We start from the raw sequence: 26,641 nt of genomic DNA, 5'->3' as shown, positions 1-26,641 counted from the left end.
GTACATTTATCACTAGATATGGCTAGTAACAAATTTTACAGGTATACCGTATATTAAACCAATTATTTAAATTTTCAAACAAAAATTTTTTGAATATTAGTGCCACTTTTGCTATTTAAACGGACTTTCTCTGCTGAGTCTTCTGTCAGCTGTTCTTTCATTTGCACTTTCATACCAATACACTTAAAAATAAAGAGCAGAGACGTGGCAGAATGCATCAGTGCCCAAAAAAACCAAATAGACCAAAAAAAAAAAAAAAGAGGGTGGGGAAAGTGGGTGGTGTACAGGCATTTCGAGAGTTGCTCAGGTGGGTGGTGCGAATATGCCTATGTATGTGTCCGTGGTCCCATCTTTATGTGCTTTTATGTACAGCTAGTGCCGTGCATATATGTATGTATTGGCTGTGCTTGTGTGTGTGTGACGAAATGTTGACAACAACAACAACATGCTGCAGCGACAAGGTGAGGACCATGTGTGTGTCTGTGGTAGTGCTGCGATTAAGTCCTACACTGACAAAAAAAAAATGGGGTGACACCATGCTATTGAATCAAATCGAATCCACAAATAGATTCCAAGTTGTAGTCCAAGGTACAATAAGGTTCTAAATTAAAAAAAAAACGCCCTGAGTTGAGGTCATTGAGTTGCTTTCAATATGAATTGAATACAAACTGCCTGGGCGATTTGTTTTGGTGTGTGCGTCATAGAAGAGCAGCTCAGAAGTGGGTGTAATATAGGGGTGGGGTGGTGAACAACAAGGGTTGGGTGGCTACCATACCACATCTTCCCTCACCAAACAACACAACCCCTCCATAGGATCCAACACTCACAGAAACTCACACACACACAGCTTTGCATTATCCCAACAATTTTACCCATTTTACTCCCAATTTCTCTGTTTCTCTTATTCTCTGCTCACCCATCCGCCGATGCTAATTTATTTTCGCTTTTTTCCACATTTTCATACCTCCTCTTGCGCTTCAAAGCGGCACAAAGCCAAGAAAGAAGTGCAAAAAAGAAAACATTAAGGGGCAAAAACTTCGGAAAAGCATCTGCAACAACAACTGCATCTGCATGTGCATCTCGACGAAACAAGAAAAGTTCCAAAGTGCAATAACCGTTTGCCATTAACCCTTCGACGGCCCCAGGGGCCAGCCCATTGACAGCCAATCGCGGCGATCTATGCGACGTCATACACAGCGACAATTCGCCTCGATAATGGGGAACCAAATTGAAAAGAAGCTACATAGCCCAGGCAATTTATAAGACATAACATACTTTGTACTCGTTCATATAAATAAATAAATCAATTCTACAATATCATTCGCACTTACCCTCACTCCAGTAATTCGAGACTCCAGAAGCTCGAGTTTCCGCGGATTTAGTGAAGTTTGAAATTGATCCATTACTTTGTGGTTATAAGCGCCGATAGGAATTTGGTTTTTTTGTTTTCGATTCAGATACAAAAGTTTTTCTGAAATTTTGTTTAGCTCGTGGTTGGTTTAGTTATTCAATATTTTGATATTGATCGATTGCAAATGTCGGCAACGAGTGCGACAAGATTTGTCAGAGCCATGGCAATAATAAAGTGACAAATTCATCTGAAAAAATTAATAAATAACAATTTAATATCACTAATTGCCACATGCATATTTTTAGCACGCACTGTGTGGCTTATATAAAGGCCCCTATCTAAAGGCATTTCATCTTATCAACGTTTTTGTTTTGCTCATAGCGGCAAACAAGAAATTACCAAATATGTATTGTATTATCAATTGAGTTTCAGTGAAATAATTGTGTGTGCTATAATTGAATGCAAGCAGGGGTTTTGCCAAAACCTGGCCATGTTTAGGTATTTCATTAAAAACACGCTCATAAACTACACTTGTCCTTTTAAATAAAATACGCATTTATTGGGAAATCTCTCAATATTATTTCAACAACATTTCAGCCCGCCTAAGGGTTAAGGTTCCAAGATGAAATCCCAATAGGTTTTAGTCCGAATCTTTCCCTTTTCCGTCTTCTTGGCGCTTTTGTTGTTGCCCTGCCTGCGCTTTAGAGATCGGCATCTCGAATCTCCGATTGGAGTGAGGTTTTTTGTTATTTTCCTTTTGCACTCGGCGAGAAAATGCAAGCCAAAGAGCGAGTCTGATAGCGGAAAGGAGCAAAATGAACGACCCAACAACTAGCCGTACTAATTGGCATACACACATGCCACGCCTCCTACTGCTCCTAAGCGCACACACACACACACACACATGTGCATAAGTTTTCTAAATTGTTACCGGTGCCAATTTGTTTTTGCGAGTGTATTTATTTGAATTTACTTTTATTCGCGTCAATATGTGTGAGTGCGAGAGAATTAAATCGCCGGCTGAGATAAAATAAAAGTCACTACAACAATAACAACAATGCTATTCACTCGCCTCTCGCTCGCACACGCTTCGCTTTTCGTTTGCTTTGCGTTGCCTTTTTTTTCGTTGTTTCCCCCCTCCCCCCACCGTTTTTGCACACAACGCTGCGAGGTTAAGTTTGCGATTTTAGGAATTGTACGATTTCTACGGCTTTTCCGACATCGACATCACATTTAGAGGAACGAGAGGTGTTTACCATGCCATTTGGTGTGGCGAGCATATATCTTCCGCTTCCGATCGGATCGGCGATTGTCTTAAACTTTCAGAGGCTGCAACTATAGCTTTTTGTTGTTCTTTTTTTTCTTTCGCTTTTGTTTCTTTGGGATTTGGGTTTGTGGCGTGGCACTGTCGGCACGGCACTTAAGGGTTAAGGTTAAGGGCCAATCGCCATGATTCCCAAATGTGTTTACTTCGGTTTTCCACAGCCGATTTTTGTCTATTTTCACAGTAAAAAAAATATTCACAATATTCACACGAACGCACACACGCAGAAATGGCCTAAAAATATACTGTAAGTTGGTGTAAAAAAAAATACCGAAACGAGTGTGCAAAGAAGCCATCTGGCGGAACGATGAGTGCGCTTAACATGCACAGTTGTGCCTGTTAAAGTAGCGGTTTGGCGGTCACTTGTTACTTAGCGAGTGCACCACCTATAGCTACCGGTAACTTAAACCGCTCGCCAGCGAGTGCACGACTCGCTCGCTCGCCTATCGAGTACATCCACCAGCTTGGCGAGTACACCCACCAGCCTTAGCGATCACACCCACCTCAATATGAGCCGGTACTTATTGGTATTTTTGTGTTATTCTTAGTGATGTTTGTGCTTGGTATAATTGATCGATGGCAGAGCGGTCACATTGGTGCACCTATGTGGTATTTTTCCACTTTCACACTAGTTTCTTTCAAGCAAGCAAAACCAGCGGAACTTTAATTGCGGTGTGCGGCGAACGAGAAGAGAAACCGAAAAGCAGCCAATTTACTGTTGCGTTCCGATCCTGTTAATTCATCAGTTGCCGATTCTCCGATCGCGCCTGTAAATTTTTTGTTTAGTTTAGTGCATCAAGTGCGAGATAACACAGCAAAGCAACAACAAACGAAGCGACAGGCCAAAGCGGACGCGCAAAATACAATAAAAAGTAAGGAAGAAAACGAAGTACGCAAAAAGGAGGAAAGAGAAGCAAAAGCATTTACAGCTAAAGCATTTTAGAGTGATTACGCATATTTCGTATGTAGTTCTTCATGATGTCTGCCGTGTGGAAAGATGCTTTCTTTTTGTCTGGGTGTATACACCGATGAAATCCAAGAAAGGAATATGCACAGGTTTTTTGTTTCATAAACAAAATTTGTAAAAGCCGCCAAAAGGCGCCGCTGCCGGCGTTGCAGTCGACGTCGATGAAAGTGGATGTGTGTGTGTGTGTATATGTGTGTGAGCAAAGCAAGAGGTGAAAAAAAAACTCAGAAGTGAAATCTTTCTGCTGCTATTTGCTTTGTTGAATATTTAAATGTAAACTAAATAAAAGGCATTGCGCTTGGCATTTTTGTGTGTGTGCTCCATTCAGCAAAATAAAGGAAAGGAGCGGACTGATGAGCGCAGGGAGAGCGCGAGAGAGAGAGAGAAAGAAAGGAAGAAGGGCGGAGAGAGCCTTTTATCAACGGCTATCAGCAGAAATATTTGTTGCCGCACCCCGCTTGACCTTATTCTCTCTCGCTCTCGTTGCCGCTCTCTCCAGCTTTATCGCCCTCTCTTTTTGCGGGGTGTGCAAGGTGCAGTCGCCGCCCGCATTTTGCGCGTTGACTCATACACACAAACACACACACACACGCACGCACGCACACGCCCCCATCGCCCCTTTGCTTTTTGAACCTCTCTTTATCACAATTCCGCTTTGGGATCTCGTTTACGCCGCTCTAAATAACATTTGCCGAATTTTCGCAAGTATTAGTAATAATTTAACATTATACAAATATTATTTAACCAACAGTTAAATACAGTTGAGTTCTTTTTACTTAAAATTACCACTTTATTAAGCACATTTCTTGATTAATCACATATTTCGAATTTCTAAGAACCTTCTTTGGCACTCGAAAATTGTCGTTTGAAATGCAAGAAAATTCGCAGAAACGGTGTCTGGTTTTAATCTCTGTTATTTTGTGAGATCGCTTTTGATGGCATTCGCTCTGGGGCGTTATTTTCTCACAGTGACCCGTTTTCCGCTACCATCTTCCCCTTTCCCCATTTCTCATTATCTCCACGAACGTGCCGATTTTCGGGTTCTGTTGCTAATCGGAGAACCATTTTGACATTAGCGTTAGATCATCATGATGGTCATCGTTAGTAAATCCGCTTCAATTTTATCCGCATCTGAATGTTCCATCTTTTTATCGAACACGCTGAAGCAAATGACGAAAACTGAAAAACGTGACATAGAAAAATGGTTTTACAGTTTCTAATTAAGCTCAAGTTCAAGATCAATTTGAGTGCCAGCTTGTTTTAAATTGAATAGTTTAATTCAACTATGACTCACTCACATCCAAATGATTTCCGAACGATTTGTTCTTAATCGTATGTGTTGACCCCTTTCACCAACATTTCCTAATTATTTGTTTGTTTGGTTGCCAAGGGGCGTTAAAAGCTCTCACCAATTGAACGAAATGCGAACGGGGGAAGTGAAAAATGCGTTCTCAGTTCCTTTAAAACTGAGTGCTTAAATAATCAATAACTGCTCTTTGTGTAGTTTGCCTTATTATTTACAAAATGCGAAACCAGTTTTGATTCCAGGTCGTATTGTAGAATATGAGCCATTCATATTCCAGAGAAATCAAATCGTTATCAAAAGTGTAAACAAAATCTTACATTACTTGCAAGATATAGCCGAGCAATTTGCTAGCTGTTTCACCTCTGACCTCTTCAAATATTTTTCAAATCTCTGGCAGGTGAGAATAGATTAACAATAGAGGGGAGTAGCGCACGAGTTTAAAACACTGACTCATAATCTTCACGATCTTTCGCAGTGACACAGTTTTCGTATATATGTATTTTTCTCATCTTTTGTTCGGCATCTCCGGCATGTTTGCTAACTTGGCCAGAAGGGAGAAGATAGCGCACGTCGGCCAACTTAGCCTAATTTATAGCCATCAAGCTGTGATTTGCTCTAATTTCACTTCTAATGGAGTTTTGTCAAGGGAAATGGGTTCTATTTCTATGTTTCTTCTAGGCCAAGTCTATTATGGCCACATTAAAGTTTGTTTTCTACGAATAATAATGTTGGCCTAATGCAGAAGTTATACACACTTGATGATAATGGTCCATAATGGCCAAATAATTCGCGATTTTATGACTGCCGAACGTCTTCAAAATACGTTTTATATACCTGATTATCAATGAATTGTGCATTAAACACGTGTAATGACTTTGTTATTTTCCAATTAAATGATTAATCGTCCGTTACCGATCTACGATATCCGTTTGTAAAGCATTTAACATTTGAAAATCTTGAGAGTTCTTCCAACAAACGATTCTTGACAAAGTCGCGCGCGCAATCACATATTTGTTAGCTGACTTTAGTTTGTTACATCATCGTATCAGCATCTCCAAAGTTCTCCGACACATTTCTACCTTATACAGGTTTTATTTGTTTCATGCCCAGGTTCTCAAGTGTTCCCCATGGCTCTTGTTGTTGCTCCATCGCATTTCAAGATCTTTTATCACAGCTGACTATGCCTAGGTTTTAATTATGCTCTCCTCGCTTCAGAAAACACTTCCCACGCATTGTTCGTACATATATGTACCTATTTTTTATATACCACTCGGTGTGAATTAAGTTTTAGTTTTTTTTTGTTTTGTGTACACTATATAGGTATAGGTATCGCTATCTGCAAAGGCAGATCAAACTTGCTCGGCCAAATAAAACACTTTGTAAATGAGTCTGAGCCACACAGTTCGCTTGACAAGTTTTCCTCGACTTGTCCAAAGAAAGTTGTAACAAATGTACATCAAATGAACAAGTTTTACCCAACACTTTCTCAGGCTAACAACTACTCTGCAGTTTCTGGGAGGGGTAAGTGAAAATGTACAAAAGTTCAAAGAGTCAGGGCCGCAGAAACCATTTGAATATCGCGAGAATAACGCTGGAAAAGTTTCTAGAAATATTTTCAGTAGTATCAATACTGTTTTTCAATACTATACTGATAAATATGAACTGATCAACACTATACATACATACTATACATTTAAGTCCTTGAAATGCAACAATATTTATAAATGTTTGTATTATGCCCAATTACAAAGTTAAAATACTAGAGCTCACTATCAAACTTCACTTCAAATATATTTGCCTGAAATGATGTATAAATATTTTGATTCTGTAAACGCGAATTTTAAACTTGACATTGACAGCGTTGCACGCGACTGCGCAGCGGCGTTGAAATCGTCGATTAAATGCCTCAGATTTAAATACGTATATTTTGTGACTCAGTCGAAAGATATTGCATTCCAATAAGATATATTTTCGTAATCGATTCGCTTGGCAATCATACAAGAGTCGAGTAATGATCTCGGTTTTCGGATGTAGATGCCTTTCGTTCCACGTTTTATATGTGTATGGGTATGTGTATGGTTTTTGTGTCAGTGTGATTTGCCCTAATCGCAAAAGTGCATTGAACTGATCTAACGGAGGAATGGCAGCTATCTCCTCAATGAAGTAAGAAAAGTTCACTTGCTGGGATTTCTTCTGCTGCTTGATTAATGCACTCTGTGCTCCGTTGTTGTGCTCTTCTACTCAGACCTGCATTTAATGATGTACAAAAAAGCACAGAAACAAAAAAAAGGGAATAGAATGAAAAGACTGAAAGACTAAATTCCCACACAAAGTCCAAGAAGTTGCGATGACAAGTTGAGGAAAATAGACGGGAGCAAGATGAGCGAATAATATGCGTGGATTTCGCTTCTTTTTTCCGCACATGTGGCGGTTTATTGAACTTAATCTTGTGCGGAAGTTACACAAAATCACGCCTCTCCGCTTTTGCAGAATGCAGCACAAAAAGTGCAAATGAATTTAAATGCAAGCGAAAAGCGGCGACAAGAAAGCGCTGCACTTGGTTGCAAATTCCGCCAATGGCGCATCAAAACACAGAAAAAGGGGCAACAAACTTGGCAGAAAATAGGGGGCGTGGCTCATTTGCATATATAGGTTTTTTGGTTGGATATATATATATATATATATATATATATATATATTTTTTTTTTTAAAATTTTTAGGTTTGAGGCATGTGAGTTGTGGCCATAAAAAAGCGTTCCAGCGTTGCCCACAAACTTGTAGGATAGTCTTATGAAGATTTTCAGCGGGGGAAAACGGGAAATTTTAATATTTAATAATAAATATTTGTTCGTCTTTTTATAATTATTATTAGTAATTTGTGGTTTGATCGACGGCATTTTTCTCTCTGCACTAACTGTTACTTCGTTAACCACGAAATCGCCTCAAGGTTATAGCCAACAAACCACAACAACATGGGGGCAGTCAACCAACAACAATAACAATAACGCCATAACAACGCCAGCAAGGCCCGCAGTAAACTGAAATCAACTGAAAATAAATTCATTAATTTAACAGTTAGGCTGGAAAATGGAACTAGCAAAACAAAGAAAAAATATATAGCAGAGCAAATATGGAACTCTGACACGAATTTCACGAAGCACACGCAACACGCATCCGAAAGCTGGAAAACGATTCGCAAAAAAAGCATTTAAAAAGTGGTAGTATCTGAAGATACCCAAATCTACATATGTTCAAATGAGGGAGGAGCCGAAAATAAAACAATCTTCAAAAACTGGAAAATCTTTATAAATCACATGGGAGTGGTGGCCCCAAACTGCTCACCTGATATACATATGTACATATTGTATGAGTACTTACCCCTTTTAGGTGTCATTAGAGCAACCCTGCCCCCACTAATGTTATAATGCCAACGAAGGAACTACGGCAGTGCTAAAGGCCAGAAACAGTGGATAGAGGGTGGCAAAGAGAAGAACGGAGAGAGCAAAGAAGCATAGAAGGCACGAAAGGCCCGTTTTGTGGGAACTGGTAATAGCGGTAAACTCGTAGACTTTCGTGCACTTTAAGCATTAAACTAAACTCTTCGAGTTGCACATGCCACACATCATGCTTGGATAACCACCCACAAAAATAGTTGAAAAAAGGTACAGTAAACATTCGATAACGTGCGTTGGGGGTGATACTACACCGATAGATTCTCTTAAGGATTTCGATTACAGTTTAATGGTTTCCATGATTGATCCATTGAAAAAGAAAAGCGATTGGTAGAGTAGCTAAGATAGTTATGAAACATATTTCAAAGTTACCCACATATTCAATGGGAGAGGCTTGTCTGTAATAATAAAAATAAAAGCTAACCGTGGCCGAGCACCATGAAAAGGCACGAAAAACTAAACTCAGAAGGAGAAGACGCTGAAAACTGACGTCATTGGCAACCCACCACCAAAAAATAACATAAAAAGGGGGGATAAACGGAAAAACAAAGGAAAAATCAAATCGAAATCGAATGGCAAAACAGGCGAAACCATAATATGAGTAATAAACAAATCGGGCGCCCAACGGAGCCGGGAGGTTTTGTATATATATACATAAGATATATACATATATATCTCTATCAGAGAAATGCGAAAGAACTTCATAAATTCGCTCGATCGCTGGCTTCTAGGGTCTGTTCAAAATCACTTGGAACCAAATAAATATCGGCCAAGCAGTTCGATTATTCATACCAAATAATTGGTCCGGGTGAAAAGTTCACCTAAAGTGTATCAAATCGCGATTAGGTAGTTTATATTGTAAGGGAAAAACATTTTGAAAGGAAAAGCAAACATTGTTGCCGACGAATGTATTTCAGTGTGTGGCTTGTTCGTGCGAGAAAAGGTGAAAAGATATTCTAGACTCAAAATCAAACATTTTAGCCTTTGATGTACTGAAAGATAAATGCCGTGTTTAGCAAATATTTGAAGTGTGCTTTTGAAAATATAGATGGTAACATGAAAAATTCTCTGGCAAGAATATTTTGAAAAATGTATAAGCCAAATTTAAAGTATCAAATGGTATATTTAAACAGAATTCGTTTTTTTAATGATTAATAATGAAAACAAAAAGCTTAAATAACATACACATCTGCTTGATTGCCTGAAGTGCAAATATTTGACAGTGAGAAATGAGTTCATAGCAATATGAAATCTGCAGATTCATTTGTAGGACTATTGAAGGAAATCTTAAAAGGTGGAAACTCTATAAATAGGAGTTGCCAATTTCCATTGCCAACAGGTGCTTGGGACTACTATTATTGACACACCAAATAGAAGCAGCTATATTCCGTTTTTGTTTAAAGTCCAAACAAGAATTTTGGTTAATTTATGCACAAAGCTGGGTGGTTTTTGCAGGGGTGGTGTACTACTAGTATAAACAACTAAACGCCGACGTCATGGCAAGTTGTATTATTTTCACCAATAGGTAACAAATGAAATTTCCGCAAAGCGCAGAAATTAGACGCAAAATGTTTGGATATATTCATATAGTACACACAAGTATACAACTTTGGTACTTTTATTCTTCAATCCGTTCTATTTTTTGCCCGCCTTTAATTGGGGGTTGGGAAAATCTTTTTAATGCCAGCCATAAAAAACTAGAAATTCTATGGAGCTTTGTTTTTCCTTTTATTATGACAATTAAATTGGTTTTTACGATATGGGCAAATTATATTTATTTCACAATCCAAATGCCAAATCGGCACATAATCTAATCGGCAGAATCACCACAAAACCTTTGCTTGTTTTTCCCCAGACAGGCAAACATTTCTATTTGCTAATGGCAAGTGCACGAAGTTGAATTTCAGGAACAACAAAAAGAGCAATAGATCAAATGTAGATTAAGTTGGGGGGAACTATTGGGAAATCATCGGTTCACGTCATATGATAACTTCGGGTTCTTCAATTGGTTTTCATAACCGGTAACTCTTAGCCATGGGAGCCATATCTCGTTTAACTAGACGGTTAGCTTCGAGTCAACTTTTTTTCGACGCAGGAAAATTGATTTCAAATCGAACGGCCATATTTCAATTGGATATGGTAGATTCCTAGCAGTAACTTTCCAGTTTTTTCTCCTTTGCTGGCCATAAATAGTTTTGGAATGCACAATTCTTGGCCATAATGTTAATTTTAGGAGAAGTGCGCTTTCCGCCTATAAGACCGTAAAATTGTGGCTGAAAATAGTACTGGAATCATCGATTATATGTGCTCCATAATATTATGAATTCGTAGTAGCTGTGCAGTATTTTTACGATATATTTTTATAAAAATGCCCAACTTTTCGGCCACCAATACCTTGGCGTTGTCAAGCTCGCGCAACGTTGCGTATGAGTAATATGCAATTAAACAAGTTCGCCGGCGTTATTTCCCAGGTGCTGTTGCTGTTAGCAATTGGCCAACAATCCTCCTTGACAATTCAATTGACTCAGCATGGGTGTGGGAAGTTTTTCGCCGTCCAATTTTAAGCCTTTTATTTGCGCTCTCTCGAGTAAAAAATTGATTGACGTGCAGCTCTAACGTTGATTACTCATACGCAGTGGCGGCCCAACTGGTTGACTGACTGACAATCGTTGGCCGTTGTTTCATTTGGCTGACTTACTTGTTGCCTCCAGATTCATTCGACATACGCAGCTGCCTGCCCGCTTTCCATTCAATTTTCCACTTTTCCACCGCCGCCGCGTCAAACTGAATGGCAGCTAGAAAAGCAAAATAAAAAAAAAAAGGAAAAGGCGGAAGAAATAGAGCTAAAGGGAATTGGCTACATTGTTAAATACCCTTTACCATCTTGACAATTTAGCTGGCACAGGTTCACAACTAGCTCATTTATTCTGGGATTTATTATTTCGGTTTTAACCATGAAAAGGCAGCTAAGTTATCTCGGGTAACAAGCGTGGAAAATGATTTCAACTCAGTTGCATTTCAGTGAACTCAATGCGGTTTGTGTGTTTGTCTTCTGACAACCGTTGTGGTTATTTCGGTAACTTAAATACTTAGAAACCCTGATCCAAATGCGGATTAATCAACAACGTTCAGCTGGAGGGCAAAAGCAAACTAAAGTGAGAAATCAGTCTGAATGGTTGAACTCTTGAATGGAAATTGGCCAACTGCCAAATGGCCACGTGTGTCTCGATTTCGATTTGGCTCATTTATGGAGAATATATTCCCCCAATGCGTCGTATTCAATTCCTCAATTTACTGCAATCGATGACGCAGTGAGCAAATAAAAACGGGCTGGGGAATGGTCACAAAAGGCTAATTGCAGCTACGGCTACAAAAAAAGAAAAAAAAGGCCAAACAAAACCCGAGAGTCATTTCGGCCCGGTCTGCATTATGCTGCTGCTGTATGTTGGCCTTTATGTTGCCGTTGTTGCCCCGCTTCGCCATGTGTAAATAGTTCAATGAACTTTTCATTTTATGCTTCATTTGCGACTCGAACCAAGCGAAAGAAACAAGGCAGAAAGTGTGCAATTTTCAAGTCGAAGATGGGATACCCTATGCGTAAGCAGTGAGCCAACTTGAGGTTTCATGCTAACCAATTTATAATCTATACATGTCATAAATAAGCATATATGTATATGGAAAGCTATCCACAAATGCTAGAGCATTGAAAGTGTACGCAGTACTTTGTCGAATTATTGACGGTTTTTCCTATTGCCTTCGTTTGTTACGTAACCCCGAGAAAAGCTAAAAAGCTGAAAAGCCGAGGCAATAACAATCAGCAAACCTGTGAGCCGACTCTTAAGTTGACAGCTGCAATCTTATTCGGGGTAACACAAATACGATCGTACTTTCTTTCGCCGTTGTCCATTCATAACTTACCATTTACATAAAACCAATCGCACCTTTTACGAGTACATACCTATGTATGTACATAAGTGAACTGCAGCCGCATATGTGAAAAATGGCAAACGACAAGGCGAAATATGCGTACATTTCGCTGTATTTGGCCCCAGCTGACTGCTCAAACAGGAAGCAGCGATTTATTTAATTAGTTATTTATTTCGCATATCCCCTCACTTACCTACAGATACAGCGAGTGAGTGATCCCGCCATCATGAGCAAGAAGCCGACAGCCGGACCGGCGCTCCACAAGGTCATCATGGTGGGCAGTGGCGGCGTGGGAAAGTCCGCCCTCACACTGCAGTTCATGTACGATGAGTTCGTCGAGGACTACGAGCCCACCAAGGCCGATAGCTATAGGAAAAAGGTGAGTACCCCACCCGCGTCTTGCGTGTCCAAGTGATCTCACTCGAATCACCCATAGGTTGTGCTGGACGGCGAGGAAGTACAAATAGATATATTGGATACGGCTGGCCAGGAGGATTATGCCGCCATCAGAGATAACTACTTTCGCAGCGGCGAGGGTTTCCTCTGCGTCTTCTCCATCACAGACGACGAAAGCTTCCAGGCAACCCAGGAATTCAGGTGAGTGTGTCAAGCGGTTCTCTGGGCGCAATTTACCACCCCTTCCCCCCTTAGCCCCCGGCATTTTTTTTTTTTTTTAACATTTTCCTGAGGTCTCTCGAGAGTCTCGCGTTTTGCTTTCCTCTCAGGCTGACAAGTGTCGCGGTTTTATTTTGCACACAAGCTTTTCAGTTTTTTCCATCTTTTATTATTCTGTGGTGCTAATTAGTCATCCAAGTTGTTCAGTTCAGTTCAGCTTCCTCTTCTTTTGTGCGATGTGTAATTAATCTTTATTCATTTCTTGGTGTGCAATATTGTTTTTATTACTTTTTATTCAAAACTATTTACTATCCCAACCCCTATGAATGCCACATCAGGCACTGAAGTTGATAGTCCTGCTCTTAGTATGCCATATCATGTGCCTACTACCGTTAATTCGACCGATGAATATGCTACTTCGTTGCCATAACTCCCACCTAAAGCGCCCCTTTTCCATCGACCTAATTGAGTATTCAAACTTGGCAACCTAATATTGCTGCGGGCACATAAATACGGCTGGAAAATTGTTATTAGACGTCGGCAGAGGACAGGGTGTGACTGGCCTGGGAAATACATATGTATATCCGTATTTATTCGATCCCTACTATTTATGCGTCCGCCTGTCCACTGTCAGTGTGTTTACATAAATATATCTGCTTGGCGCTCTGGCTTCTAAATGGAGTGACACACGAACTGAGTCACTTCTATCGAAGTGGTGATAAGTGCGCTTATCTATCCATTAGTGTTGTCAAGGTATTTATTTCTACATTGGCAAATCCGTTGGGTGGAAAGTATACTGAGTGCTATAATATTAACGAAACGTTTGCTGTTGTTGTTGCTATTTTCAGAGAACAGATCTTGCGAGTAAAGAATGACGAGAGCATACCGTTCCTGCTGGTGGGCAACAAGTGCGATCTGAATGATAAGCGCAAGGTGCCGCTGAGCGAGTGCCAGCTGAGGGCGCAGCAGTGGGCGGTGCCCTATGTGGAGACCTCGGCTAAAACCCGCGAAAATGTGGACAAGGTGAGTGGTGTAGATCCCGCCGAGATGAGTTGGCTCCATCACTTCAGAGGAGGAGTGGCCAACTCGCCCAACCACAAAACCACCGATACGATCCATCTGTCCACGAAAAAAAAAATTAAAACTCTTTGGAAATTGGCAAGCTAAAATGTTTATCGAACAAACGAAAACTGCACACGGTTTTTTGTTTAACTAGTTTTCATACATAGTTTATTAAATGTGATTTGTTTTTCTTTGTTTCACTTACGAACGAGAACATCACTGAGCCTAGTTGAGAATGCTCTCGCCAGTTTATAGTGGTGTTTGCTTATCAAGTTGTTCAAGTTTCATTTTATAGAGACACAGTGATAAGAAAAATCCACATTCATTCAACGAAGAGTTTTTGCGAGTTAAGGGGCATTTATTTACTAGTAGGCGATGATTCCGTAAAAACAAATATAATTGAATACGGCTCATAAACGCAATTAGTTTCTTTGAAATTGTTGAAATTTAAATATTAGTTTGAAATATTATAGGGCTTATCCAAACTCAAAGCTTGTTCTTTGCCATTTCCTCTCTAAATACCATCTATTTCTATAGTTGCACACCCTCATTTCTAGCGTTTTAAATTATGAATGATAAGGGGCGTCGTTCAGATAACAATGCCATTGAAAATTCGTCTGAGCAGTTGTGTTGTGCCATTTAAAAATATAAAAGTCTAATCAGGAAACAGAATGAAAAATTATATTGTAATGGGAACCAAAGGAACTATAAGTTCCAATTATATTATTTGTAATTATATCTAATGAACTAGGATTCCAATAGTTCAAGCATACTCTTCCAAAGAATGAATTCATAGTTTCCTTAGACCATACAATTTGTTAGCTACCTTAGCACAAATACACAGCGAACCACACACAAATATTCACACAGCTACATCATATAAACGCACTGCCAAATATCGTAGCCCAAGTTACCATGCTTTCAACGTTGTTGCCCTTAACAAATATGTTTTATTTTGGTTTAATTCCATAGTCTTGTTGACAATTGCCAAAGCTAATAGTTCTTTGTCGGAAAGGAACAAAGGATGTGTGCGTTTGTAATTATTCGGTCCTTGATCATCTTAATTTATATATGTAATAATTTGCGAATACTAATTGACTCTGATGCTGACTTTGTATATGACTTTATTCCCAATCCACAATTACAGGTATTTTTTGATTTGATGCGCGAAATAAGATCACGAAAAACCGAAGATTCGAAAGCCACGAGCGGGCGTGCTAAAGATAGATGCAAGAAGCGGAGACTTAAGTGTACCCTACTTTAGGCATTAGGTGCATACAACTATTCCACTATGAAATACGATCTATATTATGTATCCTATCTGAGTATATGAACACACCTACTTAACCCGTAGACACTCTAATTTGTTGCTTTTAACCCTCGCTTTATTGCTTTCGGCACTTTTTTCTTTCATTTTAATACTAACTTGATAATGGTTGAGTTTTAGAATATTTCTTACACATCCGCTTGTTGAATTTAATTATATGCTTTTTTGTATCATATTTCTTACGTTGGCCAACACTACACATGAAACTAACAAACAAGAGGTGTTTTCCGTAAAACACGCCACTTTTAACGTGAAAGTTTTTCATCTCAATAGGACTAACACAGAAATTATTTGGATTGGCGGTGCACAAACAACGACAGTAATGCAAATAGAATTGAATAGTATTACATTTCTGCCATATTGGGTAATGTTCACTATTAATGGACTTTATGAAATACGTTTTGTATAAATGTGTAAATATTTACACAGGGAAAAAATCCAGGAGACTGCTAGGTTTTTACACAGGATTTTCAGATCAGTTACTTTTCTATAATACAAAATATGATTGTAGTGAGGATATTTCGAAATAACTTTTCAATGGACACTAACACTTTAAACAAGAATACTTACATACATCTGTACAAACACATACTTATATAAAGCTTATACAAAAACACATTTTTTCAAACAAGATTGTTTCGAATTCTTGACAGCATTTCAGTTCATTTGAATTTGCTGTTGGAATTGCCTGAAATTTACACTTCATTTATTGGTTTGGTCGTATTTCTTAAAAACTTTCTTTTGATTTTTTAAACCGCAAATACAACGGAAACTATAGAATCCATGATTATTTTATTCTCAATTTTGTCCGGAAACTAACTTTGTATCGCTTGTGAGAAGCCGGTTCTCTGGTGAATAAAGGTAGTTTAAGGCACTTTTTAAAGTTTGCTTTCGTATTGATCTTTTCTACTTTGGTTATAGCTACTTTTCAAAATTTCTGTATTTATAGAAAAACGATTTAACCCCACTACCTGAAAAATAATTATAAGGATCAAATGCTGCACAAAATGAGATACTAATAAATTCTTTGTATGCGTCTAGGTATTTTATGATCTAATCAGGGATATTTCATCGCGTAAAAAACAACGTCAGACGGACGTGAAACAGCCGCCGAAGCCCAACTCTCATTGCTGCCAACTGCTGTAGGATGAATAACAACAACGGACAACAACCATACGATGAACAACAAACAACTGCAGCAGCAACAACTTGGAACACAACAACGGCCACACGGATAACACCAACACACAGGATAGGATATGGCGAACAGAACCATATGTTAATACAATTTAATTAACTTTGAGAACACCAGTACACATACGAACAGCAACAGATATTAATACTATTTGCCACACTCAGAACTCCAATCCATAATCCAAGTTAAATTGCATTGTAATATACATAAATATAAATATATGATTTAGGCAACAAATTTTTTTCGAAAAAATCAAAAGAAAAGCACACAGACAGGCAACTTACGAATTCTGTCGTTTATTTTTAGTTACTTTTTTTGAATTATCAATGTTTGTGTTGCCCCCGTATAATAAAATGTTAAAACTAAAACCTAAAGCTGAAGCTAAAGCTTAAACATATTAAATATAATCAATCGTAGACACCTAAAGAAGCCCATAATAATTATGCAATTTAAAACTTGCTACAGATATTTCTCTTGTTTAATTATATATACGCATACATTTTTTTGTAATATTTTTAAAGTTTAATAGCAAAATGCAAACCACACAAACCAACAAGAAACCACACAGAAAAGCTTTTTATAAATATATCTAAATATATATATTAAATAGTTTAAAGTATGAAACACTTAAAATCCTAGCGAAGAAACAACAGAGGAAAACGGGAAAAACAAAAAATATCTCCAATTATTAATGGTAAACGAAGTGAATCGAAACAAATTTTTAATGCAATTTTTGTAATTTTCTAAACCGAAAGCAAATGTGTAGGGATTTATAAACAACAAAAAACCAATGAGGAATGATACACTAACGTTTCTGAAAAGCTTTGGAGACTTTCCTTCACGAACAGTTATTTTCTTTGCCCTGGAACACATCCAATATATGTATGTATGTATGTTTAGCAATTACTCCCGATTGATTTGCTTCTTTGTGTACTTTTGTATAACTGCATTCTGTATTGTAATATTTAAGCTATTATTATTATGATAATTATTATTATTAAATATATAAGTTATATATGCAATCAAGCGATGATTGGTTCACTTTTTGTATGTATGTATGAGGCATATTCCTAGTTTCCCCTGTGAAAATTTGTGCAACACACACGAAATCTCGACCACAGTTAGAGCACGCAACCATTTGTTTTATCCTCCTTACGGACTTATGCGAATATCCAAAACAAAATCAAACAGACGCATTTTTTTTATAATATATACATGCATGTATATAAATATAAAAATTACAATTACGAGAGTTAAAAATGTCGATTGATGGAGTGTACGTTTAGCTTGACTCAGAAATAAAACGAAAAATATGAAAACTAAGCAGGACTAATTAATTACACTTTGTTGGGCCTGCCTAAAAGTATGCAGTGTCATGGAATTTTACTGATCTTTCGCCCATTTACGGAAATTCCTTGTCATTGCTTCAAAATCAAAATATCCATTCCGTTCCATTTTCTCCGTTTTGTAATGGTAAATTTTTGGACTGGAGGCACCAGGCAACCAGAAAACACAGCAGGAGGTGTCACCTGCTCGCGCCGGAATTTGCAAAACAGCTGATATTTTCAATGATGGCTGCCATTTGCATTGTGTCCAATAGGAAACAAGCTCTAAGGAGCAATACCGTTACTTTGCAACAAAAGGCAGATCAGAGATGCGCAGTCTCATAACAGCATCTATGCTGTTAACCCGTAGACACTCTAATTTGTTGCCTTTAACCCTCGCTTAATTGCTTTCGGCACTTATTTCTTTCCTTTTACTAATGGTTAATGGTTGAGTTTTAAAATATTTCTTATACATCCGCTTATTGAACTTAACATTGGTAAATTTTTGGTCTAGAGGCACCAGGCAACCAGAAAACACAGCAGGAGGTGTCACCTGCTCGCGCCGGAATTTACAAAACAGCTGATATTTTTCATGATGGCTGCCATTTGCATTGTGTCCAATAGGAAACGAGCTCTAAGGAGCAATACCGTTACTTTGCAACAAAAGGCAGATCAGAGATGCGCAGTCGCATTGTTCTAGATGCGCTTTCACGACTTGTCACGATAGGCACGAAGTAATTATAATATCCCATGTGGTTGTTGGGTACGTGACAAAAAAATCAGTTACACGCGGGCATCTCTACTTCAAGCATAAAAACCGATTTGTTGGCTTCCTACTGGGATTTCTGTTTGTCTGGTATTCAAAATCGGAAAACTCTTCGATTTCGTGGAAATTTCAGCCGTCCGGGACTTATTTTGTCAGTCGTTTTTTTGTTTCGGACACCAGGCAAACAGAAAGCTCAGCAGGTGTCAGATCGCAGCATCGAATGAAACAAAACAGCGCTGTTATTTACCCGTTACTCGTAGAGAGAATTTTTGGGGCGAAATCAATTTTGATCCAAGAAACGAATTTACATATTTGGAGTTTTGGCCAATTTCGTTGCAAAACTACAACAGGGTATTGTGAGCAGTACCTTTTACAGCATTAATATTATGTTCTAGAGATGGGTAATCGCAGAATTCTTCTGGCCGTGTCACGACTTTAGCACGGTAGTGTTTTGTAATAATTCAGAAATGAAACGTGTTATTTTTGCTTTGAAATCTCTTTTATTTTTTTTTACGCATTTTCTGTTTTCTTTACACATTTACATTTATATTATATATATATATATATCATTCTTTATATATATTCTTTTTTTACGCTTTTTACTTCTTTCTATAATCTAACGATTTTGTTGTTTTTTGTTTGTTTATTTTTGTATGCATTTCGTTTAAAATTAATTTTACAAGTTACATTTACAGCTAAAAAGAATTTCTCTTGATTTCTTTTTGCTTGAAATTGTTTTACGGTTTTTGTTATAATCATTTCTTGTTTTTGTTGCTGTCTCTATAAATATAGTTTTTTTGTTAATTTTTTGTGTGGTTTTTTGTTGTGTGTAAGGATTAATGATAATTATGATTTGCAATACTCCCGATTTGATTTTAACTTAAAGAAAAAATTTATTTAATCATTAATAATTAGTTAAGTTATGCTTAAATATCTAAAATGAAATCGTTTTGTTGTTTGCTGTTTCCATGCTTGATTTTTGTTTAGTAAAAATTACACAAAAAAATATTATGCATTTGTTACTTGCCTACTTACAAAGGATAATTTAAAAAAAATCAGAAAACGCATTTTCAGTGGTTTTTAGTTAATACAACGAAAAAAAAACATAAATTAGATAACATAAAAGCTAGTTTTAAAGTTCAAATTGTTGTGTTTGTATTATTATTTTTTTACATTTTCTTTTATGATTAGTAACAGAAATCGAGTGACACACACAGGCATGTAATTCTATATAGTTATTTCAATTTTCTCTTTCAACTTATGTGACTAAAGCATTTTACATTCAAACACATTTACACATACGATCCACACACATATATATATTTCTAGACAATAGATTTCGATTTTGTAAGATTATTTATTTGCTCCTCTTCTTTTATAGAAAACATCCTTGTGTGAAAATAACTTTTTATTTGCTGTCCCTTTGGTGGAAAAAATCGTTCTTAGAAAAAACTATAAGTCCCCCGTGACGACAGAAAAACGTAAGGCTTGTTCTTTTTTAAGTATTTACAAAAAATATGGAAAATTTCACGATACATAACCTGCGCACTTTAGTTCGCGTATACAAATATATAGTTAGATGATATACAGTTTTATATTCATGCTCGACGTAAAAAACTTGCAAATATTTAGGGGAGTAGAAAGAGACAGCCTACTCTTTCCGTCTCCATCTGCCCTTCGTTATTGTTCACGAAATATCTTTTGCTAATACTTTTATCAATCCACTTTTACTTTCCTAGGTATAATATATATGTGTAATATATATGCTAAGACATACACATTGAAAAAAATGCTCCAAAATATAACATTCAGTTTTGTGTTACTGCTTTTTGCTAGATTTCTTTTCCTTATCGTGATAATTGTGTTGTCTATTTCTAAACTATTTTCGTTCTTTCTTTATCATTCCTTGTATATAAATATTTTTAAGCTTTTCTTGGTTGTGGGTGTGTTAATTTCGGGGAATTAGCTGTTCTGTTGTTACTTTGATTCCGTTTCAATGTCATTAAGGCAAAAATTTAAATTGCAAGAGAACGCTGTGGTTTTACGCAATCACAACATATTATATGATAATGTCTTATATGCGTGTCTTTTCAGAACAAGATCAAAGAACAAAGTTTTTCTAGAAATAAAAAATAAAATGGGTAAAATGGGAACAAGTTAGTGTGGGTGTGGCTTATGTTAGCTTATTGCACTATTACTATTACACTTGTTCTACGATGTTTTCTTTGATTGCTACATTAATATCTAATTCAAATGGGTATTACACAGATACAACACTCCGTCGCCAGCGTTTTTGTTTTAATTTAACATGCTATTGGTTAATATGTGGCTTGCAAACATTCACATATCTGACATACAAGCTATATGATGATCTATTTCTATTGATTTGATTTATGCTTTGTTTCTGTACTTTTGTTGTTTAATTTTTCGCTTTTGAAAGAAGAAGAAAGTATATCCAAGAGAAATTATTTCTGTTTGTGTTTTCAGTTTTGGTCAAGAAAGTAGACTTCTATCTGATTTCGTTTTATCATTTTTTTCTTTGCCACATGAATTTTGGAAATCCTGCTTTTACATATTTCTAATTTATAATCTTCTTCTTCTTATTTTTAGGTATGTATATATATATATATATATTTAGAGATATATATATTTATAAAGCGTTACCCATTGGTGGTTTCTGTTTCAACAGCGCATTTGGTTTTGTTTTTTCCTGTTTTACATTTAACTGTGCTATTCTTGGTGTGTTTTCTCTTCTTTTCTTGGTTTTTACTATAAAGTAGTATAATTAGATATATAGTTATATAGTATATATGCAGTTGATGGGCCGGTGTGTTGTGGGTTGTTGAGGAATTTTAAGCTGTTGTTGTTGGTGTTGTGGTTGAGTGCCGGTGTCGTTGCTGTTTTATATTCACTTAATTGGTCTTCTCTTGTTGTTGTTGGTTTATTGTTGGTGTTGCTAGCGTTTTCTCTCGCGTTTTTGTTGTTGCTTTAAAATTATTCATTAAAAAATAATTTTTCTCTTCATTTTGTTGATTTTCAAAATCGATGCTAAGTGTTGGGCGGAACTGTTTGATAGCTTTTGTTTTTATCTATTATTTTTTTTTTTGTTTTCTTTTTTACAAAATTGCAGCTTAATGACTTGCTTTTGTTGTTTGCTGCCGTTTTTGTATTCATATTTTCAATGTGTGCGAAAGTGTGGAAAATACGCTTGTTTTCATCTGGCTTTAAAAAAAGAGTTTTCAGAGAACCTTCTTCTAGTTGTTACTTTCTCATAAGGTGGGAGCTGTTGCACACAATTCAGTTGTTGTTGTTGTTGTTTTCGTTATTGTTGTAGTTGTTTGTTGTCTGCTTATGGTTGTTGGGTTACTGTGCCGTTGTCCCAGCACTGAGCAACAGGAAATTGTACTTGCGATCCTTATCGGCCTGATGGAACCCTGTTAAAAGTTTACAACCAGTATTAGTACTTATTAAACTCTCTTATATGTACTATTATGTACGATTCACTGACTGATAATGCATTTCCATTAATACTTGTGTAAGTTTTTTTCATTCATAAATGTATATATCCATTCCAGCAATGGAACTATACATACATTATTGCAAGTGTCAGTCAGTGGATCTTTACATGAATCGTGTGGATCCCCTTACCATTCACTGAACCTCCGCCAGCGGGCACAGCAGCGGCCACAATGGTGGCACCGCCATTCAAAGCGTTGGCAGCTCCGCCCGCACCGCCATGGAATTTTAGGCCAACACTACGGGCACCCACTAAATGGGCTGTGGCCGTGGGCGTGATAATCTGCTGTTGTTGCGTGGGCGACGAAGAACTGGACGACGAACTGGAAGATGATGATGAGGAGGAGGATGAGGATGATGAGGACGATGACGAGGAGCCGCCTATAAACGAGGCCGACGACGAGACGCCACTGGACGAGGAGCTGGGCGACGGCGATGGAGTCGATGGCGTTGGCGAGCCAGGTGTGATGGTGGCCCCAGTTGTGGCTCCTATTCCCGATGGACTGCCCGCTGGGCTGCCGTTGTGGTGCTGGTGCAACTGCTGATTTTGGCTGGCCGTTGGTGAGATTGCCAGTATGTTGCCGTTGCTGCCATTGCCGTTTTTAATTGTCATGATGCCCATGGCCGGAGTCAGTGTGGTTGTTGCACCTCCTGTGTGGTTGCCATTGAGTTTGCTGCTGGCTGCTGCGGTTGCTCCTCCCGGTGTGGCATTAGTTTTGTTTATCACAGTTGTTAGCTGCTGCTGGATGAAAACAACATATTCATTAAAAACTTATAGCATGTAATTTGCGGTGCATCTTTTTTTTTGGAAATGCAATCCCAATAATGCATTAACAAACATATTCGTTTTACATATTTCGAGAGCATACAGCCCAAAAAGTATTACGTTGTTTATTAAATGCATATCCACACATCAGGTGGTTATTATTCCTTGACGACATATATGTACATACCCCAGTGGCACAGGCGTTGCCTGCATCGAATAGAATTGTGGTTCCATTGTGACCACTGGCCGCCGTTGGTGGTGCTGGTGTGGCTGTTGTTGCCAGACAAACTGCTGGAAAAAGAGAGAGAAAGCGCGAGATTAGCGAATGCATGTGGCGAGAATCGAATTTCGAATTGAATTGCTGTTGCAGTTGCAGTTGCATAACCCGAAGGACGTTCGCATGCAAAACTTGATCTACATTCGGCTGTGTAGCTCCATCTGAGATTCAAGATCTAAGATGCGAGCAAATTGATAGAGGAGCTCAAACCTTTGTCGGCCTGTGGAATGCTTTGCTGATCGGTGGGCGGCGATTCCCTCCTTAAGCTCAGTTGCTTTAGCCGCTTTTGCAGCTCAATCTTCTGCTTGGCCAGTTTCTCTACCGTCGCCTCCTGCTCGCAACCATACTGAATCAAGTCCTGCAACCAGAAGCGGTAACCATTACTCAATGTACTCTGCATTCAATCGTGGTCACACTTACCTTGACATATTTGTGGGCCGTGTCAAGTATTGTCAAGTTGGATGTTTTCTTTCGGTCCTCGTCCCCCATGGGCAGCACCTTTTTGAGCAGGTCATAGCACTCCTTTAGCTGGGCGCGTCGCTCCTTTTCCAGCTTGTTGTGCACCTCCCGGGTGCCCGCTCTGAAAGATATTACAAATTCAAATAAGTACAAATACTCAATATTAGTAGGAGGGAAAAAGGCGAACTCACCCATTACTATTGGAACTGGTGGTGCGCCTGCGGCCTCCGTGTCCCGTGTGATGATGCGCCGATAGCTGAGATACCGCCGCTGGCGCCGAGGAGGCAATGCTCATGCCCACCGCTCCACCTGCCGAGGATGCCGCAGAGTCGACGGAGTCCTTGTGCAAGCCATAGACCACGCCGCCAATGGCACTCCTCATATAGCCGTATTGCTGCTGGGTCTGCATATGGTTGGCATGTTGCTGATGCTGCGGATGGTCCTGCTGATCCCTGGCTGCTGAAACATTGGACATTGAGTAAGAGCGTGTCCGTGAGTTGCTGATGTCCACTTTTCTTGTGGCTGCTGGCGGCGGTGTAAGGGAAATTTCCGCTGGTCGCAAGCTACGCAATTGCTGCAGCGATTGCTGCTGGCGTTGCCTTTGTAAATTCTGCATTAGCTTTTTGATCATCGCTTCGTTGTAATCCACGCCCAGGGAATCGGCGGCGAAGCCATTGGGATGCGTGGGTGCGGGATAGACTCCTTTCGCATCTGATACCACAACAAATTTGGGCGGTATTTCGGCGATGGGGCCCAGTTTGTGCTTGGCAGGATTGGATGCTGCTGATGCAGCAGCAGATGTCGCTGTTGCGGGTGTTGCACTCGTTGCACTCGTCGCTGCCGCTGCCAGCAGCATAAAGTCTGTGGAGGCGGGCGGGGAAGTGGTAACTGAGGGGGTGCTTGTGGGGAGGGAGGTGGTGCTTGAGGCGGGTGTGACTGAATTTCCCATCAACTTTGTTAATATTGCTGGTGTTGTCGCTATACTTGTTGTTGTCGTTCTCCCCGCAGCACTGTGCTGTTGTTGTTCTTGTTGTTGTTGTTGTGGGGGATGGGTATTGTTGTTGTCGATTGAGGAATTATCGTCCTCTATCAATGGCCGAAAAGTAAAGAAGAAATAGAAGAAAAACCAAAATAAAAAGACAAATCAAAACAAAGAAAAATTGGGAGAGCGTCGCGGGGAAAATCAATGAAAATGAGTGAGTGGAACTAAAAATGAAATGCGATGAATGCAGCACCCAAGATGACATACATATGTAAAACAATTTCCCTCGATAGGCTTTCTAATTTGTTTCTACCCTGATGATATGATGATTATGTGAGATATATAAAAATATATATATTTGCAATGCTCAGATTAAAACTATGCACCTATATGACACCTATGTATTTTACAGTCTATTGTTTTTTTTCTAGAATTATTTAAATCATTTCAAACTATACAAATTCCACGAAAATGGCATGTACTATGTACTAAATAAAGACTTGGGCTAAAATCAGAGCACAATGCGGCGGAAAAAAGACAAAAGCGGTGTTTAATGAATGCAAATTAACTCGGGTTGAATACAAAAGACAACAACACAGAGCCAACAGCCAACAATCAACAATCAGGGGCGATGAAGGTCCTTTGGTGGGTTAATTATACACGATTAAGTGCGGGTGTGTGAGTATATTATAGTGTGTGTGTGTGTGTGTAGCGTACGTGTGTGTTAGCGATGAATTAGTTACGCATTCGTGGAAAGTCCGATGCAAATTTCCACGAATCAGGTCCAAACACAATAGTAGACAACCAGCAATCTAGTTTATTATGCATTATTAACGTTTGTTGTTGCGCTCTTTTTTCTTATGCAGGGTGGTTGCTGCTTTTTCACTAGGTGCTTAGTGGGCGGTGTTGGCTAATATCTAGTGACATTCTAATTTGAATGCCAGCCCCAGATAATAGGTGCGCATATGTATATATCCTAGCAGTTCTCGAATGCAATTTCGAACTTAGTTCGATTTAAAATAATTGACAATTTCAACCGGGCTCAATATTTCCACCCGTTCGACGTAGCATACTTTCCAGGCATTTGAGTGCCAGGCGGATTATAACCGAACCTCGTTTCTCACTCTTTCTCTCTCTATATGCTTTTATTTTACTTTGTACTCTGTGCACATGTATTCTCCGTTTTCTCCCATTTGTTGCCACATTATTTAACACCCACATCACGGTGCCACGTGACGAAGGCGCACGTGGCAGCAGCAACCACATCGGTGGCACTCTTATTAACCCACAGTATCACACTCGACCATTTCGATTTACACTGAGAGAAACATTGCTTCGGCGTACTTAAATAAGAGTCCACTATATCCATGTGAAGTATAGATTAATTGCATTATCATAACTGGCATTTACATATGTTTAATCCATGGTGATTGGTGTAACTTGGATATCAATCTGTCTATAATCAAAACATCGTTTTGTGTACCATAGCCATAATGACGATATATCCACTTCTTTTTGGGGGGCGGGGGTATCGTTTGATGTTGCTGCTGCAAGTGCAGCAAACTTTGCAGAGCACTCAATTGTCCCAGCAAGTCGTTGGTGAATTGATTTTGCTGCCGTTTCGATGCGGTAATATGCAAGTTGTCGACTGGTTGCGACGACATCGTTTTGCTGGATGGAAAATCGCAGTGGAAACGCAGTTTTCCCGTTCGCTAATCGACGACAACTGAGCGCTGAGTGGAAAAACGTGAAGCAGAGTAGAACAAGTCTTGGGCAGGAAAATTAAAGCATCAAAATCGAAGAACCGCCTGAAATTTGCATTTACCATATAATGCAAATCGAATGGAAAACAGGGAATATTCTTTGCATATTACCATGAATACTCACGGGGCTACTGCAAAATACAGTTTTTTATTTGGTCAATTTCAATACGCCACTTTGTATTGACAGCTTTTCGGCGCGCTTAAGAAGGGGGCAACAGCATTCTAATCAATTTTCGGGTTAATCAAGTGATTTAGCTATAT

General features: G+C 38.7%; 3 protein-coding genes across 14 annotated transcripts in view; 1 reads left to right on the top strand and 2 right to left on the bottom strand.

Moving 5' to 3' along the window:
• LOC6725036 overlaps window positions 1-2,938 on the bottom strand; it is a 58,778-nt gene extending 55,840 nt beyond the window's left edge. Inside the window, exons 1-2 of the mRNA XM_039297952.2 lie at window positions 2,608-2,938; window positions 1,332-1,598 (exon numbers count right to left, since the gene is read on the bottom strand). Coding sequence (XP_039153886.1) covers window positions 1,332-1,403 — 72 coding nt within the window. The 5' untranslated portion in view covers window positions 1,404-1,598; window positions 2,608-2,938. The remainder of the gene's footprint in view (window positions 1-1,331; window positions 1,599-2,607) is intronic.
• Window positions 2,939-3,268: 330 nt separating this feature from the next.
• On the top strand, window positions 3,269-17,849 carry LOC6725034 (ras-related protein Ral-a). Of its 2 annotated transcripts, XM_016173016.3 has the most exons (6): window positions 3,269-3,547; window positions 12,527-12,706; window positions 12,764-12,924; window positions 13,791-13,965; window positions 15,152-15,275; window positions 16,373-17,849. In XM_016173016.3, exons 2-5 carry the CDS (start codon window positions 12,554-12,556, stop codon window positions 15,266-15,268), a joined length of 606 nt encoding a protein of 201 aa, XP_016037996.1. In that variant the 5' UTR covers window positions 3,269-3,547; window positions 12,527-12,553; the 3' UTR covers window positions 15,269-15,275; window positions 16,373-17,849. The 2 variants fall into 2 exon arrangements, with proteins under 2 accessions (XP_016037996.1, XP_016037995.1); XM_016173015.3 differs by lacking the exon at window positions 15,152-15,275.
• Window positions 17,850-20,985: 3,136 nt separating this feature from the next.
• LOC6739966 (uncharacterized protein DDB_G0271670) overlaps window positions 20,986-26,641 on the bottom strand; it is a 29,863-nt gene continuing 24,207 nt past the window's right edge. For 4 of the 11 annotated variants that reach the window (XM_016181028.3, XM_016181029.3, XM_016181027.3 and 1 more), the window contains 6 exons: window positions 23,827-24,721; window positions 23,597-23,756; window positions 23,387-23,534; window positions 23,087-23,190; window positions 22,266-22,875; window positions 20,986-22,051 (listed from right to left, as the gene is read on the bottom strand). In XM_016181028.3, the coding sequence (XP_016037990.1) occupies window positions 21,981-22,051; window positions 22,266-22,875; window positions 23,087-23,190; window positions 23,387-23,534; window positions 23,597-23,756; window positions 23,827-24,721 (1,988 nt within the window). In that variant the 3' untranslated portion in view covers window positions 20,986-21,980. The remainder of the gene's footprint in view (window positions 22,052-22,265; window positions 22,876-23,086; window positions 23,191-23,386; window positions 23,535-23,596; window positions 23,757-23,826; window positions 24,722-26,641) is intronic. The other 7 variants (XM_016181026.3, XM_016181025.3, XM_039297957.2 and 4 more) reach the window with 7 other exon arrangements.

This window comes from Drosophila simulans, chromosome X, assembly GCF_016746395.2.
Source record: "Drosophila simulans strain w501 chromosome X, Prin_Dsim_3.1, whole genome shotgun sequence".
Classification (NCBI taxonomy): domain Eukaryota; kingdom Metazoa; phylum Arthropoda; class Insecta; order Diptera; family Drosophilidae; genus Drosophila; species Drosophila simulans.
Note: the sequence above shows the minus strand (reverse complement) of the source record. Positions and strands in the feature narration are given on the sequence as shown.

Coding starts and splice junctions, on each gene's coding strand:
- LOC6725034 (XM_016173016.3), top strand. CDS start 12,554: ATGAGCAAGAAGCCGACAGCCGGACCGGCGCTCCACAAGGTCATCATG. Junction 12,707..12,763: donor CCGATAGCTATAGGAAAAAG/GTGAGTACCCCA, acceptor AATCACCCATAG/GTTGTGCTGGACGGCGAGGA. Junction 12,925..13,790: donor CAGGCAACCCAGGAATTCAG/GTGAGTGTGTCA, acceptor TGCTATTTTCAG/AGAACAGATCTTGCGAGTAA.